This window comes from Idiotropiscis lumnitzeri, chromosome 13, assembly GCF_059441095.1.
Source record: "Idiotropiscis lumnitzeri isolate Australia: NSW breed Sydney's pygmy pipehorse chromosome 13, RoL_Ilum_1.0, whole genome shotgun sequence".
In the NCBI taxonomy this organism is placed as follows: domain Eukaryota; kingdom Metazoa; phylum Chordata; class Actinopteri; order Syngnathiformes; family Syngnathidae; genus Idiotropiscis; species Idiotropiscis lumnitzeri.
Genome location: NC_142403.1, coordinates 20,410,431 through 20,427,071, shown reverse-complemented (window position 1 = coordinate 20,427,071; position 16,641 = coordinate 20,410,431). Strand labels below are relative to the sequence as shown.

The 16,641-nt window shown below is 41.2% G+C and overlaps 3 protein-coding genes across 5 annotated transcripts; 2 read left to right on the top strand and 1 right to left on the bottom strand.

Annotated features, from left to right (window-relative positions):
* The first annotated feature begins 1,340 nt into the window (after positions 1–1,340).
* Positions 1,341–9,083, top strand: amh (anti-Mullerian hormone). Of its 2 annotated transcripts, none has more exons than XM_088314132.1 (8): positions 1,341–1,758; positions 3,008–3,233; positions 4,112–4,342; positions 4,653–4,825; positions 4,900–5,005; positions 5,946–6,036; positions 6,118–6,527; positions 7,223–9,083. In XM_088314132.1, the coding sequence occupies exons 2-8, from the start codon at positions 3,098–3,100 to the stop codon at positions 7,621–7,623; spliced, it is 1,548 nt and encodes a 515-aa protein (XP_088170258.1). In that variant the 5' UTR covers positions 1,341–1,758; positions 3,008–3,097; the 3' UTR covers positions 7,624–9,083. The 2 variants fall into 2 exon arrangements, with proteins under 2 accessions (XP_088170258.1, XP_088170259.1); XM_088314133.1 differs by having other exon boundaries at positions 1,341–2,280.
* LOC148325001 (uncharacterized) lies at positions 7,594–12,496 on the bottom strand. 2 transcript variants are annotated; one of them, XM_088314135.1, is made up of 7 exons: positions 12,345–12,496; positions 12,030–12,102; positions 9,894–9,992; positions 9,734–9,767; positions 9,513–9,647; positions 9,230–9,306; positions 7,594–8,543 (listed from the first exon to the last, which is right to left on the bottom strand). In XM_088314135.1, exons 2-7 carry the CDS (start codon positions 12,099–12,101, stop codon positions 8,424–8,426), a joined length of 537 nt encoding a protein of 178 aa, XP_088170261.1. In that variant the 5' UTR covers position 12,102; positions 12,345–12,496; the 3' UTR covers positions 7,594–8,423. The 2 variants fall into 2 exon arrangements, with proteins under 2 accessions (XP_088170261.1, XP_088170262.1); XM_088314136.1 differs by lacking the exons at positions 12,030–12,102; positions 12,345–12,496 and adding an exon at positions 10,477–10,855.
* Positions 10,617–16,032, top strand: oaz1a (ornithine decarboxylase antizyme 1a). Its single transcript, XM_088314134.1, is given in 6 exon segments — positions 10,617–10,835; positions 13,473–13,539; positions 13,541–13,627; positions 14,630–14,805; positions 15,381–15,466; positions 15,564–16,032. Coding segments are annotated over 6 exon segments (669 nt in total). The 5' UTR covers positions 10,617–10,716; the 3' UTR covers positions 15,698–16,032.
* Positions 16,033–16,641: the final 609 nt, after the last annotated feature.

The following is a 16,641-nucleotide window of genomic DNA, read 5'->3' as shown; positions in this document are numbered from 1 at the left end:
GCGTGTGAAGCTTCCATCTTGTCGAAAAAGCTAAAAGAAAGCCTGCAAACACTCAGTCCTGCCAAAGGCTTTAACTCAGGAACTTTTTTAACGCATCTTCACATTTGTTTTGTGGCACCGACGAGGCTCGATCGTGAAGGACAATCTTCAGTTAAAAAAAACAATAATAAATAGAAATCAATTAAAAGTGCCATTTGGGCACATTTGGGTTCTCACTGGCACATCCGTCCGGCCTCGGGAAGCTTTGCGTGATCTCAAAACTACAACATGGCGGCGACTTTGCAATGGCCGTGCACCGTTTTGGTGCATTGACTGTTCGGACGTTCGGAATGCCAAACGCTCGGCTTGTCGTGGAATCGTGTGGTGATGGTGCTCTTTCCCGAAGATGTAATCATGACAAATGGAATATTTGTGTTGCTTTTTCCTCTCCCCTCTGCATTTTATGAATAGTAATAAAATGTTTCATACGAGGTTTGAATCTCGCTCTCACATTTCTTGTTGCCTGTCAAGGAATAAGAAAAAATTTAGGACAGGATGCCTGAGCCAAAATATGTGATGATGTCTGAGGTAAGATCTGTCTGGCCCAACTACCGTCAAACAAAAAAAAAATGTGACAAAAATTACAATTAATTACTGTCATGCCTTTTGAACCTTTTTTTTGGAACAAGTATTTTGTAAAATGTGGCCTAAAAGAGAGAAAATTGTGATTATCTTTTGATTGAGCGGCAGTTTCATGGCATTCAAATTTGGTTTCCTTAAAGCAGGACATTCTGTGAATTGCAATCACGCCACCTGTTTTTCACGGTTGCAAAGAAGCGAGACATTTGTTGACTTGTCATCCAGTCGAGGCATCTCCAATATTACAAATCAGGCCGATTATTGGTTTGATTTGTTCTTTGGGTGACTTTTTGTCGTGGCATTTAAAATGAAGTTTTTGTTCCCGTGTTGTCTAAAGTGAGACTTTTATTGATGAGGTGTCGCATCAATTTGAAGAAACTTGTTCATTAGGCGTACTTTTGAGGTGAGGTATTGATTTGCGGGAAAAAATGTATTGACGAGAAATAATTGAGGTGAAGGATTGAGAGGCATCAATTTGAAATGAGATTTTTTATTTTTTTCCCGGAGTTTATTTGAGGTGAGGATTTTTTTTTTTTTTTTCATGAGCAAGTTGAGTTTTTGAGATGAGCTCATTGAGAACTTGTTCACAAGGCATTTGTTTCACAATTTGTTCATGAATCTTCAATTTGAGGTGAGGCGTTTATTTCTTTATGGGATGTTGAGAAGCTTTTATTTTGGCTCCAATTTTTCAATTTGTGTTGTTCTCAAGACGTTTATTTGAGGCGAGGTGTTTATTTGTTGGCCAACTTGAAGGTGCGGCATTCGCGTCTTAAGGTCCTGATTTAAGGTGAAACGCTTTTTTAAGGCATCTCATCAGGGTGAGCCGCAATTTTTTAACTTCTTTCAAACATTCCCCATTTTTTCCGTGTACTTGTCGACCCCACGCAGAAGAGAAAGAATCAAGGAAGGATCGTTCCTAAAAAGGTAACGAGACCGATTTGGTCTTGTCGGCGTCCAACGCATTCTCAAATATCAACTTGATTGAGTGTCGTCCTCCTCGTTTGCATGACAGGGTCAGCATTCTTCCGACTTCAAAATGAGAAGAAGTGAGGCGGATGTGTCGAGGGCAGACCTCCCGGCGAGTCGGACCTCGGCGTTGAGGAGGTCTCCCACCTGCGCTCCAGATCACCGACCCACACGGTACGTCTCGACGACAGTAGATCATGCCGAGGCAAAATATGGAGAAGTTTTTGGGCGATGCTCGATGTCCAAGAATGTGTCGGACGAGTCGACCTTGACTGTCTGCATAACTGCACTCGCAGCTGCGCCAGCATCAACACCTCCAAGAAAACAATCCAATTCCTCCTTGTTGACATTTTTGAGGAAGCAACCACACCGTCAAACCAACTCCAAAAACATTTGCAATATGTTCTATGCGCCCCCACCGGTGTGGAAAAGCGATATTCAGTTTAAGATTGCTTTAGAGGAATTAAAATGAAGCCAAGGAATCCACCTGTTGTCAAGCAGCGAAGGACGCAGACGTTTTAGAGATTCAGCTGCCCTCTGACGTCGACTGGAATTGATTTTCTGCTTTGAGTCACACGACGTCATTTCAACATATTTTGGGGATCATTTTTATTGTTCCCATGAAATCAAAATAATTCCAAAATTGACGTTTGGTGCAAATGCAAGACTTGTCATCTGGCAAGCACTCTACCAAAGGTAAAGCATGCGTTGTGGTCCCATCATACTTTGGGACTGGTTTTCTTCGGCAGGAGGGAATTACGAAGCGTTCCAAATACCATACTTGGCACAGAACATTTAGATTTCTTCTTCAGAAGCGTACGACGACTTCTGAACTTTATTTCGGGTTAATTGACGGCATTTTAAATCGTGGCATTTGATAAATGTGAGCACAGCCCCCCATTGCGTTATGAAGGGTGTGCACACTTTTGCTACCATATTATCTTCGTTGTTAATTCAGTCTTAATTTTTTTTCAGCAGTTTTAAAGGTTATAATTCAAATTAGTGATGGAAAAGATTTTGAAATTAATCGTTTTGTCAAAGTATGACCCGGATGGGCACATGCTACTTTTGACGTTACGTGGCCTTCGACTTTATTCTGACTATTGGTTGAAAAAAAAAAAAAAGTGGTTTATCTATTGCAAATATTATTTGTGTATATTATATAAAGTTTTTTTAATAAATGGTGGAGTATAATTTCATTATACAGTAAAAAAAAAAAAATTATTTTACAATGGAATTAAAATGTTTGTTGCCTCATCCGCATGTGAATGTTAACGAATCAGTTTTGTTTAATTTAACAAACAGCATCCCATTTGAGAAAATCGCCGTCCGTCTACTTGCTGTATTTCATTCCTCTGTTGTCCCTTAAAGTGACTTCTTTATTTTTTTTTCCCTCCCCTCTTTGGATTCCAAATGCATCAAGGACACGGGATCTTCCTATTTTGGCGAAGACGGAAGATTTGTGTGCGAGAACTCCCACCCTCTTGATGCCTGACTTCTTGATAACACTCGGATGCACTTGCAGATGGCAGAGTGTGTCCGTGTGCATGACAGAATGTGGCTGCGCGTCTTCCGCCGTGGTCTGCTGATGCTCTGCTGGATGGGTTGTTGCTGCGGCGTGGTCCTGCCCGACGATGCCGCCGTGACAGGTGAGAATCTCGGGAAACGGCCTCAGATACGCCTGTAAAAAGTCTGCACAACTTTGCTCAAACGGCAGGTTTTTGTAGTGTTAAAAGAAAATTATGAATTCTTTCAAAATTGTTTCCATCACGTCTGCCTCATCTTATCAAAATTGAAATTATGCATGGAACTGAAAGCACTCTATGTACATGCAATATTAATAATATTACTCTCAATATTATTGTAATTTTATTAAGAATGGGTTCTATGTTTTAACTCAAATAAATTCAATTGAATTATTCCTTTATAAATGATATATTTTGTTATAAATTATACAAATGTAATTTTCCAGATTCAAGATTTTTTTCTTATTTTTTTAAATATCAAAACTTTACATATTACAAATGTATAGTTTATACAAAGATGATTTTTCATTTATTGTCCTACCCATCAACTCATTCACAACCAGCCGCGTTAAAAAAAAACATCAATGGCAGTAAATGAGTTAAGCATTGCTTAATGTCCATACATTAAAATGTTCTATAGTTATCATAAAACGTTTTAGCAGCAATCCAAGTTTATTTTTCAAATATTACTAAATCTAATTTAGATATTTCTGATGTTTTTTAAATCATTCAACCAAAACCGTTGAGTCTGTGTATTGTTTTTTATAAATATTTTTTTCCCATGGATTTAGTCTGTCTTAAAATGGCCTTTTATAGAATAACGGTTCTTCAATCAGGGGCACGCAAAGGATGGGGCTAAGAGCTCGTCACCATTGGTTAAATAAATAAAAATTGAATGGCAGCAAAAAGCAAAAATATTTGGCTTAGACCATGACTGGTTTTCAGTGCCTTTTTTTTTTTTTTTTGTGCTGGTGTGTTGATTTGTCTTTTTGCTTTTGTAGCCACAAAGAGGCGGGTGTCCACCGAGGAAGCAGGAGAACGTGCGTGCTTCCTGGAAGACGTGCTGGCCGACATGCGAGAGGCTCAGGAGGACGACGGCCGACTGACGCCAGGCGGGGCCACCTTATTCGGAATGTGTGCGGCGTCTGCGAGTCGTGCAGTCTTGCTGGACCTGGCGAAAAATGCAAAGAAGAAGCAAGGAGGTGCACTGGATCTTCTGCATCCCGCTGAAGGTAATGAGGTCACAACAACTTGCAGCGTCATGAAAACTTTATTAACTGCGACCTTGAGAAGAGTCGTCGTCTAAGTCCATTTGGGGGTTTCATGGGTGCAGCTGTCAGGAAAAATAAAGAGTGCAATGGACTACATGTTGCATATAAGAATCGGAACAAACTAAAAAGAAATGACCCCAAAAAATGGATTTAGCCCACTCTTGCTTTCAGTGGCCCAACTGTACAATTGTTTACATTGCCATTTCAATATTCTTCCCTGTTTTACAAGTGTAAAAATAAGTCATCTGTTGTCAACGTTTTCTCTCCTCAGTGTTTTTAGTGGAGCGAGAGGATGATGAGGAAGCGCTGATGCTCGACTTTCACGTCCCACAATCCCCTTTGCTGCAACACCAGTTGGTGCTGCTCTTGGTCTTTGAAAGCCCCGTTCGAGGCCACTCGGACCAGATGACCTTCACCAGTTGGTCTCTGCGGCCCAACACGCAGGTGGACGCCGTTTGCAATTGGGTTTATTCAATGTTACATGTCCGCCATGTTTTTTTTTTGGTTTTTTTTTGCAGACGGTGTGCATATCGGAAGGAACGCAATATATTCTACTGACAGGACAAGCGTCCGTGGAACACCAAAGTTGGATGCTCTCCATTGACTCCAAATCCCCAAATATGAGTGTGTATTTATTTATTTATTTATTTTATTCTATTTATTTAGCAATTAAATCCCTATTGGAATGAAGTCATATTATTTCAAGAAAAAAAAAATCAGGACTCGCTCAAAGCAACTGTAACTGTATTGTGAGATGCGATGAGAGTCAAGCTGAAAGCTAATTTTAATTTATTTACTATTAACGCTAATCTCACGTTTCTAGAATAAGATTTTGGTCTTGCAAAAAAAAAAAATAGAGCGATATTTTCAAAAGTTTCAAACGTTTTCAATAAGTACAGCAGTTTTCTTTGAAAATGCAAGATCTCCCAAAAATGTGACTTTTCTCGAGGGGGAAAAAAAGGCATGCAGCAACATTTTTCTTGAGGGAAAATTTCTGTTTTAAAAAAAAAAAAAAAAAGACTTTTCTTGGAAAAAGTGTAAGTTGGTAATCAAAACCACAAAAAAATTCTTCTCACTTAATGCTAATTAACAACCCAAAGCTCATGGAAGTCATAACCAATAGCAACAATCTGTCTGTGTTTTAAAAAAAAAAAAAAAAAACTTTATGCAACTGATATTTGAACACAAATGGCGTAGCAGCACAAGTAGACACACATTATTACAATATGAACATGCTATATGTTTGTTTTTATATATTTATCCTCTGCAAAAAAAACTATGGCATCTCATTGTTAGTTATCATTCACGCAATATCATGCCACTTCTCAACGTATTGCACATTTTCACCAATATCATTCCATTTGGTTCCACGTGAGTCCGTTTCATTCTGACATTCCACCTGATCCCCGATTTCTTTTCAGTCGGCCTTCATTCGTCGATTTTTCCAGAAATGGCATTTTGTGAGTTTTGAGTTACGAGTGGAATAAAATCACGTTGCCGCTGTAATTTGAATAGTTTCCTAATTTTTCCTGCGCTCACATTCATCCAAGTTTACGTGTCACAGAGCAAATGATGAAAAAACTCCTTGCGGGTGGAATGACACGAAGAAGCAGCGTGACGCCAGTTCTTCTTGTCTCTGGTGAAGAAGACATGAGGTTGTCCCGCGTCTCGTTTGGTTCTTGAAATGACAACCGACGTTTTTAGAACTCTGACGTGTCAATTTCGTGTCTCCAAAGCTCCAAAGTTGCCGTCTCATCGCCGCCGCTCTCCTTCCTTTGTGAGCTGCGCCGCTTCCTGCGCGACGTCCTTCCTCACAAGCGTCCGCACGCTCCTCCGCTGAGACGCGACTCCCTGCAGGCTCCGCCCCCCGTCACGCTGGACCTCTCCTCCAGCGAGTCGGTGCTGGCGGAACTCATCAACTCGTCGGCGCCCACCGTCTTCGCCTTCACGGGCTCCACCTATCACGGCCACCGAGGCCAGCTGGCCATGCCCGCCGCCCTCCTGGGTGAGCTCCGGCTGGGTTTGGAGCAGAACCTTGTGCAGATCAGGGAGGTTCTGCGAGACAAGGAGGATGGCCAGAAGAGCATCAAGAGGCTGCAGTGGCTCTGGGAACTCTGTGACTTTCCCATGGCGGACCCGGCATCAGGTAATGCGCATGAAAAAAATATTCCTTGGCATCATAAGTTGTTGTGCATTTCACACCTTTTCAAAAGTCGGCGGGTTAGAATGTCTGGCGTCAATTTCCGCATCGCGCCGCCCCCTCACGACTGAGTAGCGAATCACAGAAGAAGGCTCACTTTCACCAAGTCGTGAAGTGATCGTGATCGCAAGTGTCTATCAATTCAAAGACGCTCGCATGGGTCATTCTGAAGGCCTTGGATGGATTTTACGGAACACTGGTGATGAAATCTGCCTGGCAAAATAATTTAGCTGATAAAAAAAAACCTCTCACTTCTTGATTTTGTTTGGCCAGCAGAGAAGACCTTGATTGGTCGCCACTCATTTAGATGAACAATTAGTCATCGATATATCGATAATATTTTCAGAAATTACATTTGGAAAAAAAGTTGGAAAAACATCGGCAAACAAAAAAATGCACGAGCACCTTACGCTTTAAGTCATTAAATTCACTTTTTGCCGTTAAGGCACATCTTCCGTCACTTCGCACTCATGGCATGCATGGATCATGAGAACCAAGTGCAATTCGGAACATCGGGAAAACATGATGATGTCATGACCATCAAAAGATGCATGATCCCAACATTTTTGGGGAACAAATGCAAATGTGTGATCATGACTAGCGTAGGACATGCTTGCTGATGTCTCTTCTCGCTCCCGAAGGTGAAAGCCAGTATTGCGCGTTCCTCCTGTTTAAGGCCATGAAGATGGTGGCTCGCGAGATCTTGCCGCAAGCGCGGGCCACGCGAGCGGAGCCCGGCCCCGCGACCACGGCCGCCCCGTGCCGCCTGCGCAGCCTCACCGTGTCCCTGGAGCGTTTTGTGGTGGGTCCCAACACGGCCAACATCAAAAACTGCCACGGCCGCTGCGCCTTCCCGCTGCGGAGGACCGTAAACCACGCCGTGTTGCTCAACGCGCACATCGAGAGCGGCAACGTGCACGAGCGCTCGCCGTGCTGCGTGCCGTTCGCTTACGAGTCGCTGGAGGTGGTGGACTTGAACGAGAACGGGACGCTTTTCTTCACGCACCCGGATATGATCGCAAAGGAGTGTGGTTGTCGCTAAAGCTAAAGCTAAAGCTAATATGCATGCGCGAAGATTCACTTAACTCATTGACCGCAAACACACAGTTCTCTTAGCGGATTCTTTTATTGACACATATTTATTCACAAAGCTCTGATGACATCACTGGTGCTTATAGGAACATCTTGAAGCTGTCCGACCATTATATGAAAACAACAAATGTATTTTTCTTTGCATTTCAGATCAAAATGCAGCGTTTTTGTTTTGTTTTTTTAAAGGGACAGCGCCGACATTTAAATATGAATATATATGGGGCCATGATTGCAGCAAAACTGTTTATAAATGTGTATTTCAATCCACAAATATGTAAAAAAAAAAATCTATTTGCAACCAAAGTCACAAATGCGTGACCGCAGTCACAAATGTGACACTAAAATCTGCAAATTTGTACATTGATTTGAATGCGCAAACACTTGCTTAAATGCGTGTACACATTTGTAGATTTTTTTTTTGTCACGCTTTCGTGACTGCGGTTACAGATACGGATTCTTTTGACATATTTGTGGATTGAAATACACGTTTTGCTACAATAATTGTCACCAAAGCACTTCTTTCTCTCTCTTTAAGTACATCACGTTTGAATTCACGATATGATAATGCTCGGGTAAAGTTTCACTCGGACAAGATATCCTTTTTTGTTTGTCATTTTATAAAGTTATAATCTTCATTTGTAGTCGCTAAAATGCAAGACTTGCACCTCGCTATTAACTGCAAAGTACGCTACGTTGTTCAATTGGGCCGTGCGCCTTTTTCACATTTTCTTATCCCAAAGTGTCAGTCTATCATTGTTTAGCCGTTTTCGGTTTCAGGGCCGCTTTGGTGCCAATGGGCTTTTTTCGTCTCCTTATTACGCCGAGTTCTTCAGATCCCCACCATGACGTCAACTTGTCCCACAAGGAGATCTGGATTAAAAAAAAAGACACATAGAAATTCTGTGAGTTCCATTTCTAGTTGGATAATTATCATATCAACTCAGTTCACGTTTTTTTTTTCTTCTGGAATCCTCTGACCAAATTATATCTCTGATGTGCACACTTGGAATAAATGAGGTCCGAAAATGAAGTTCTCACGTCTTTAAAGTGAGCGTCCTTTTGTAGAACTGACTTGCTGCAAGTGTCTCACTTTTTCCGGTCAAACACTTTCAAAAAATGAAAGTATGTCAAACATATCAGAAGACGCCAAAATACAATTTGATACTCGCAAAGACAAAATATTCGGCTACTTTAAAATATCATTTTCTTGTCAAGGCATTGCTTTTTTTTTGTATTGTTTCTTTTCTCTTTTATGAAGTATACTTTTATAATCATTATGATGGATTATGGTTTAGAATGATCAATATTCATTCCATAAACACTCTTTAAAATAAAATACTACGTTTACAATATTCGAAAAAAGTATAATTGCTTTTTTAACTTGCATTGTGTATTTTATTAAATGTAATTACAATTGTTTGTTTTACTTTACCAGACAAAAATTTCCATTTTCCTGTAGAATGTTAGAATGAGAGCGTAAAAAAATGGATGTGGCAGCAAAATGAAAGGAAAGCCTTGAAGTTGATGTGCGGCGGCGATAAGCAGATCATAAATACCTGAGTTATTGAACCATCTTGAATGCTTCCAACCAACGACCTAATCCCCGTCTCTTCTACAAACAAGTCAACGGCATCTATGGGACAATTATCACATTTTTTGTTGTCATTTTTCATTAAGATGGACAAGTTGTGGGTCACATTAATGGTGGATAATCTTTTTCAATTATTTATCTCGGTCTTGATTTGTTTAATCACAAGAACTTAGCATTTGAATAGGGGTGTGTAGACTTTTTATAGTCACCATATAAACAATGCATTACTCTACGAGTATGTTTCTCACTGTGAAATTGATGAACCCCTGCGCCCACAAGTAGCACGATCAGCGCCAACGCCAGGCAGCGGTTCATGGTGAAGCCCTTCCACGGATTTGAAACCTCGTTCACATTTTGGACGGCCAAAATCCTGTCATAGGACACTGAACAAGATGACGTTCATTTTAAAATAGCTTAAAAGCGGCATGTGATACGATCTGAACAAACAATGGAAGGTTTCAAGTCTTACTTATTAATGCTTGTTTGGGAACTTTTAGCTTAATCTGCAAATGAGAACACTTGATATCATTTTTGTTCTGCGCTGAGTCCATCATTTCTTCAAATAAGCCACTGCAGCACTTTCAAGGTCTTGTTTTAAAACGCGCTAGGGAGGAACTAGAGGAACATACCTTGTGTAAAAAGTCTTGAGTTATGCTTCCACAGTCCATGCACTTGCTGGTGACGACGGTTCTGCTCAGGGAGGGCAGAGGTGGCTGAACACTTGCGCCCTTGATTGACAGGCACAGATGAAAAGCTTTTCCAAGTGGGGGAAACATGTGCTTTGACACTAGGCAGCCTGTAGATGGCGCCGTTATTCACCTGTACATATTGATGTCAATGAAACAAGAGAACTTCATATTATATTGCATGCGCTGATACAGTGGTTCTCAATCTAGGGTCCTTGGACTATCAGGGGTCTGTGAGCCATAGCTTGGGCGTCCACAAAAATTCATTTGACTTGAAAAATCATGCTTTTTGTTCGAATCTCGAATTTCCCCATTGTGGGACTAATGAAGGCAATATTATTATTATTATTATTATTATTATTATTATATTATTATTTGTTCGTTTTTTTTGGGCCATAAAACAAATGACAATCATGACGAAAATTAATCATAATGGGAAAAATCCAGCACTTTTATAACCCTGCGCCAATGTTTTATATTATTGTTTTTTGCAGAATTTGGTTTTAGTCGTAAAGACTCAATTCACCTTAAAGATAAAAATGTAAACCCAAACCCCAAAAAATGAATCGCTGGATGATTGTCGTCGTTGTTTTTGATGATGTGCGTTGTTCTCGCGGCTAGCATGAGTGCGGTCACATGACTTTCGGCCACTCCCCCCTTTCGTCGAGCTCTGCTGCAGCTTGCTCGTCGCCTGTCAGCGCCTGGACGCCGCCAGAGCTGAGGTGGGAGGACGAGCGAGCGGCACGCGAGTGTGGACGTAGTCCGGATGGTTAAATCGAACCTACAGACGATTTTGAATAGTCACTGCTTTGCTAGAGAAAAAGAGAGACATTTACCCAAGATGCCCGTCATCGAACTGATCAGTAATAAACCGGAAAGTGAAAGGTATGTTTTTGTTTTATTTTTTATCTTTGATTTTTGGTCAAAGTTAAGCTAACAGGGCCTGGTGAAGAGAGGCAGTCGATTTCCTGGAGTGTCTGCGGCTATATAACGGCTTTCTCGTTCACTCCACTCATGTTAACGCTGTTAAATGACAACTAAACCGAATTGAAATATAACTTTATCGTGAATAATATTTCTTCAACGTCAACATTACGTTTACTTACAAGCTGTACACAACGATAAGCTATCGTAATGCACTAACAGCGACAGCTGCGGTACGTCACGAACGCAAAAGCGATATTGTAAAAGCTGACACGATTAACTTTAAAATGTTTTCAGTAAAAAAAAAACATGCCCTCGCTTTAAAGTTTAAATGTCTCATTTGAATAGAATTCCCCGGTGTGTTGACGTCAATGTCACGGCAGCACAAAACAGCGTTAGCTTGTAGCAACGGCCTTGCTGTGATGACGTCACAAAACGCTTTGGCCTTCAACCGACGCCAAAAAAAAACCCAAACAGTGTTTTCATTTTTGTTTACTATCAAATGTTGCTTTTTTTGTCGCTATCTATAATCGCTACATTGGCTTTCTTGTTGTGTCCTGTTCTGTATTTTTCCGTCTGCCGAGCGGCTTGAGAGCTGATTAGCTCCCATGAAATCGCCGCAAGGGATTCATGTAATCTCTTTTTCAGCAGGAAATCGATATAGAAGCCCGCATTTTAAATATCCGAGGATTCAATTGTGTTTTCCACTCGGTGACAGGTGTTTTGTCCTTTCTTTTTTTATTGACTTGGGGTGTGGTGTGTTAGGCAACTTGTTTCGCCAGGTGCAGGTTGCCTTCGTCGGTTCGTGTTCTGACAAGACTCGGCCTGGTGCGATGGATGTTGTCTTTCTGGTTTCACGTTGTGAAAGAGTCTTTGGAAATTTCCACTGCACTGCGACTGCTTGGGGGGGGGGGGGGGCGGGAGGAGGGCTGATTTAGTGATGTCATATAATACATAGAGGCCTGATATTGTTCTGGTGCACCCTGGTTGTTTGTTGAGTTCAGTGCCTCATGCTGAGAGTTGTGTGTGATGTTTTCGATATAAAACGTAGAATTCGATTGTGTCAGAGCGAGATTGGCGAATGAATGAGACTTTTTCAGCTAGTGGAGTGGACCCTCTCAGAACAACATAGTCAGGCCAAACATGTGGACCAACCTGATTTTGTTCGTTTGCGTTGTTCGGAAATGATTTTCGTTCAGGGCTGCAACATCTCTTCCAACGTTTCATCCTAAAAAAATAAAAGCATGTAACGTTGTTTCTGATATGTTATCGATAACGATAACGGATCGTACACTAGGCTGCAATATAAGTATCATGTTGTAAGTGAAAAAAGTTGTATCGGGGCAACGCCAACAGCTCATCTACAATCGCCAACGCAAGATAATGTCATTCGCTATCTGGTTTTACTGAAAACAATACCAAAAATAAATTGTGATTTCTCGCCATTAAATCCTAACTGGAGTCTTGTACCTGCGACGTAGAGGCAGCCCGATAACATTCTGAGCTGTTCTCCAAGTGCACGTATCCGTTGCAGCAACTTTTTTCTCCTTTGGATTTCACGCCTCTGCGCCACATATAGCGCGCCGGTGACATTTACGTAAGCGTGGACAAGCCACGGCACCGTTCGCGTTCATCCAATAGCGTGCCAGCACTTAACGGCCCACACGCTTCCGGCGACGCGCTCGATGCATCTGTCGTCATGCGCGTTGCGTGGCGCAGCTCCAAGCGGGAACATGGCCGCCGTTTGTCCTCTGCAGCGAACAAGCCCATGCAGGCTCATGTCGAGACAAACGGTTGATATATTTATGGGAATATAAATCAGATTATGATTTTTTTTTAAAAAAATCGTGCAGATATTTTTACACATTGAAATGACTTCTTTTTTTTTTTATACAATTGATTAGATGCAACCAAAATAAAACATCCTTAGGTCACCTTCGAAACAAAAGTACAATTTATAAAATATAAATAAAAAAAATAATACACTGTATAATATACAATGAAACTATAAAAATAAAAAGCTCTTATTTTTGTAGTTGACACACACAGATTGCGTGGTGTCCATATTTTTATATCCATCTCAGATGTTTTTTTTTTTCTATCTCCTTTTTTCTGTCCTCCACAGTGCCCCCTAGTGTTCAGACGGAGACATTAAATTACTCGTTCCAGGCAACTCGGTTCAGTTTGCAGTTAATTTTGTATTTGTGAACAGCATTTCGTTGAAATAAAATATTTTTTATCACAGTTGCAAGACAAGGTCTTATTTACATGTAAGTGTAAGTTTTTTTTTTTTGTTTTTTTTGTGAAATGCTGTTTAATTAGATTGTGCTTGTTGCTTTGTGTCGCAAGCTCCCAAATGTGCTGACAAACACACTCCTCCCTTCCTGCGTGTTTAAAGTTCCTCATCGCGCTTGCGTAATGTCTCCTAGATGGTCACTCATTAAAAGTCTTTTGGCACGGATGAGTTACTGGGCAGTAAAATGGCTGCCAAGTCGGTTCTTTAAAGAAGGTGGCGTTTGTTGTTAGGCAACAGAACCTCTCGAGAACTTTCCCGGTGGCCGTGGCTTTGTTTTCACGCGAGCTGGTGTTTTTCCGCAGTGTCTCCAATCCCAGGAGGTGCTCCCGCTGTTGCAGTAACCCGTGTCCGGGGCCTCTGTGGTGCTCCTGATGCCCCTCACCCACCCCTGAAGATCCCAGGTGGGCGAGGGAATGACCAGCGGGATCGCAATCTTTCAGCTAAGCTATTCTATTCCGTAAGTGCATCTTGGTTTCTCACGCAATTTCTTCGTGTTCTGACTTAGCTGTGCATGCTGCAATTTTCTATGTCAGTCTCTACTTTGCTGGAGCCACTTTCTTAATTTCATTTCATTGTTTGGTCTCAGTGCAAAGGGCTCGCTGGCATAAAAAATTAATATTCAAGGGTGGTGGCACTAAAATGCTGAACACCAAACCTGCATTAAGTGTAAGAGTGTGCGTGCGTGCGCATATATATATATATATTTCTCTCATGCAAAAATCCACTCTAAAAATGTTATTGATGTACAATGCTTGTCCAGCATATCATTTCAAATCCGAAAAAAAAAGAAAAATAAATTAGGTCAACTCGAGTTGTTGTATAAAACAGTATAAGACCTAGAAAAAATGACGTCTGCCCTCCTGTGGTGATTGGTGATATTACAACTTAAAACTAAACGTTTTATTTAAATATTTATTTTGAAGGGCTTGTTAAAATAAAAAAAATACTTGGCGTGGGGGCCAACCAATATAATATTTTTTTAAAGCAGTTTCAAATGTTTGGCCGAACCAAATTCCAATAACCAATTAGTCAGCCGATTAATTTAAATAAATGTAATTATTAAATGAACTTTTTGGGTCCCTTAACACTTAAAGATGTGAATTATCATCAGAACATTACAATAATTTGTAATTATTTTTTATTGTCATTTTTTTCAGGGAGGGGAAGTTTGTGTTGACTTTTTGATTAATTTTAATGAGTCCAAATTGTAATGAGGAAAAAAAAAAAAAACAGCTGATATCGGCCATTTAATCAGTTGGGCCCTCCTCCACATTTTTTCACTTTGCTGCAGCTTTTCTTTTTCCTTAGTCTCCGCTTGGATAACACGTACTGTTGTTGTCCTACGCTCTTATTCTGCCTTCCTTCTGGATTCTTTTTTTTGCGTCACAAGCTTATCAATGTGATGCAATAGTCCCATTCCGAATTCCCCCCCTCGTTTCTTACTGTTGTTCTTCCTCAGGATGCTCAGTTACTGGTTCTTGAGGAGGCCACCCCCGCCAACAGCCGAGTGCGCTTCTTGCTCTTTGAGCCGCGCTTCTCCGATGGCAAGAAGTGCATTTGGAGGGCCGCGCTCAAAGCGGGCAACCTCTACATCGAAATCCCCCCCGGAGCTTTGCCCGAGGGCAGCAAAGACAGGTCAGTTGGAAAATGAGCTCTGTTCATTTATTTGTCGTTGTTCTTTGGAAATGTTCAGTGGTGTAGCTCTCGATTGAAAACATCACTTTTTGATACCCACACACGGATTCCGTTTTTTGGGAAACTTTCTAGATGGGGCGGGCCGACCATTTCAATAACGTGTGATGGAAAAAGTCCCCTTGAAATGTAAATGTTTTCAGAGCAAGCTTATTTTGATTTTTTTTTTGTTTTATTTAAGTTGAGTTTGTATTAGTTTTAGCTTTAGTTTTTTATATATATGGAGTATTTGTTGAGTGGAAAAAAAGTCATTTAGCATTGTGTAATAAAATACAATTATAAAATACTCCCATTCTACCAGAATAAATACTTGAACCTGAAAGCTCATGTTTCATATTAATTGAGTAAAACAAAATAACTTTTTCCTGTGATGATAGTTTTAATTCATTTTTATAAATTTTTTATTTTTCTTATTTCGGTCACAGAATTTTTTATTTTTATTAAATCTAATAACCTTGGCGAGGCCCAGCTCGCGAATAACATTTCCCAAATCTCGGTCTTACCGTTTGTGAACACAGTTTTGCGCTGGTGCTGGAGTTTGCCGAGGAGCAACTGCGGGGCGAGCACGTGTTCATCTGTTTCCACAAGAGCCGTGACGATCGAGGTGAGCGAGAACGTGTCGTTTCATCGCTTTTGCTTCCGCTCGACTCGTACTCGTGAGCTCACGTCTTGTATATGTTTTTTTTTTTTTTTTTTCTCAGCATCCCTGCTGCGCACATTCAGTTTCCTGGGCTTTGAGATTGTGAGACCGGGCCATCCCCTCGTCCCCGCTCGCCCCGACGCTTTCTTCATGGCTTACAGCATCGAGCGAGACTCCTCCTCCGACGACGACTAAAACCTTCCGTTCTCCTCCACTTGGACGTATCGTAATCAAAGCGGGCATCTAGATCTCCTTTAGTCACCTTTGTCATAGCATTTTACTTCCTTTGACGTCTCGTGATGACTTCCCGTTCACCCCGTCGTCATCGTCTGCACGGGCTGATATTTATGATTCAATTTGAATTGATCGTACTCATTCGGGTAGATTTGTTTTCATCGTAATTGTGAGTTGATTCTCCTGTTTCTATGGATTGTTGTTTTCTATGTTGTGCATGATTTTCATTTGATGCTCTGATTCACTTGATAGAAATCTGCATGTTGAAGCTAAACCAATAAAAAGTGCTCACCTTATCTCGCCTCACTCTTGTCTCGTCTCGTCAGCCTCCGCCCGCGACGGCGTTCTGTTCCCGTGGCGACGCATAACCTCAGTCGGCACCTAATTTGGAAGTAAAAGTCACAAAGTTGGTATTTATTTTGAAAAAACCTGTAGAACATCAAGCAAACGTTCATTCTTAGTGACACAACTGAAAATTAATCAAATTCCTGACGTCAAACGGGCGAATTGATCTTTCGTTTTAGGTGCGATGCGAACACCTGAAGGTCGGATGTCAGATAACGAGATTTGATCTGCCATGCAAACAAAATGACACGTAATTCTCGCGTTGAGTCATAATGTGCGCGCTTGAGTCTCGCCAACATGCTCTCGGGTTTATGTCGGAATCGAGCGTAATTTTGATTGATTCGTACGCACATTGACTTGGATTTCATCAAGTCAGTTTTTAATCCGACTCAAATGTTCTGTTTGCACATGCGACTAATTACAAATGCGCTGGTCTCGCCTACACGGCCAAAGATGTGATGCCAGCCGACGCGGCGTTGGCGTAGGAGACACTTCGCGCCACTCCAGCTCTTCACATGCTAAAATGAAAGAGCGCTCACATGAAGGTGGGCGGAGGAAAA

Excerpts from the sequence above, each read along its gene's own strand:
- amh (XM_088314132.1), top strand. The coding sequence starts at position 3,098 with ATGCACTTGCAGATGGCAGAGTGTGTCCGTGTGCATGACAGAATGTGG. Across the intron at positions 3,234-4,111 it reads CGACGATGCCGCCGTGACAG|CCACAAAGAGGCGGGTGTCC; the intron begins GTGAGAATCTCG and ends TTGCTTTTGTAG. Across the intron at positions 6,528-7,222 it reads CATGGCGGACCCGGCATCAG|GTGAAAGCCAGTATTGCGCG; the intron begins GTAATGCGCATG and ends TCGCTCCCGAAG.
- LOC148325001 (XM_088314135.1), bottom strand. The coding sequence starts at position 12,101 with ATGAAACGTTGGAAGAGATGTTGCAGCCCTGAACGAAAATCATTTCCG. Across the intron at positions 9,993-12,029 it reads ACGCAAACGAACAAAATCAG|GGCGCAAGTGTTCAGCCACC; the intron begins GTTGGTCCACAT and ends CTGTCAATCAAG. Across the intron at positions 9,307-9,512 it reads AGGGGTTCATCAATTTCACA|ATGCCGTTGACTTGTTTGTA; the intron begins GTGAGAAACATA and ends ATTGTCCCATAG.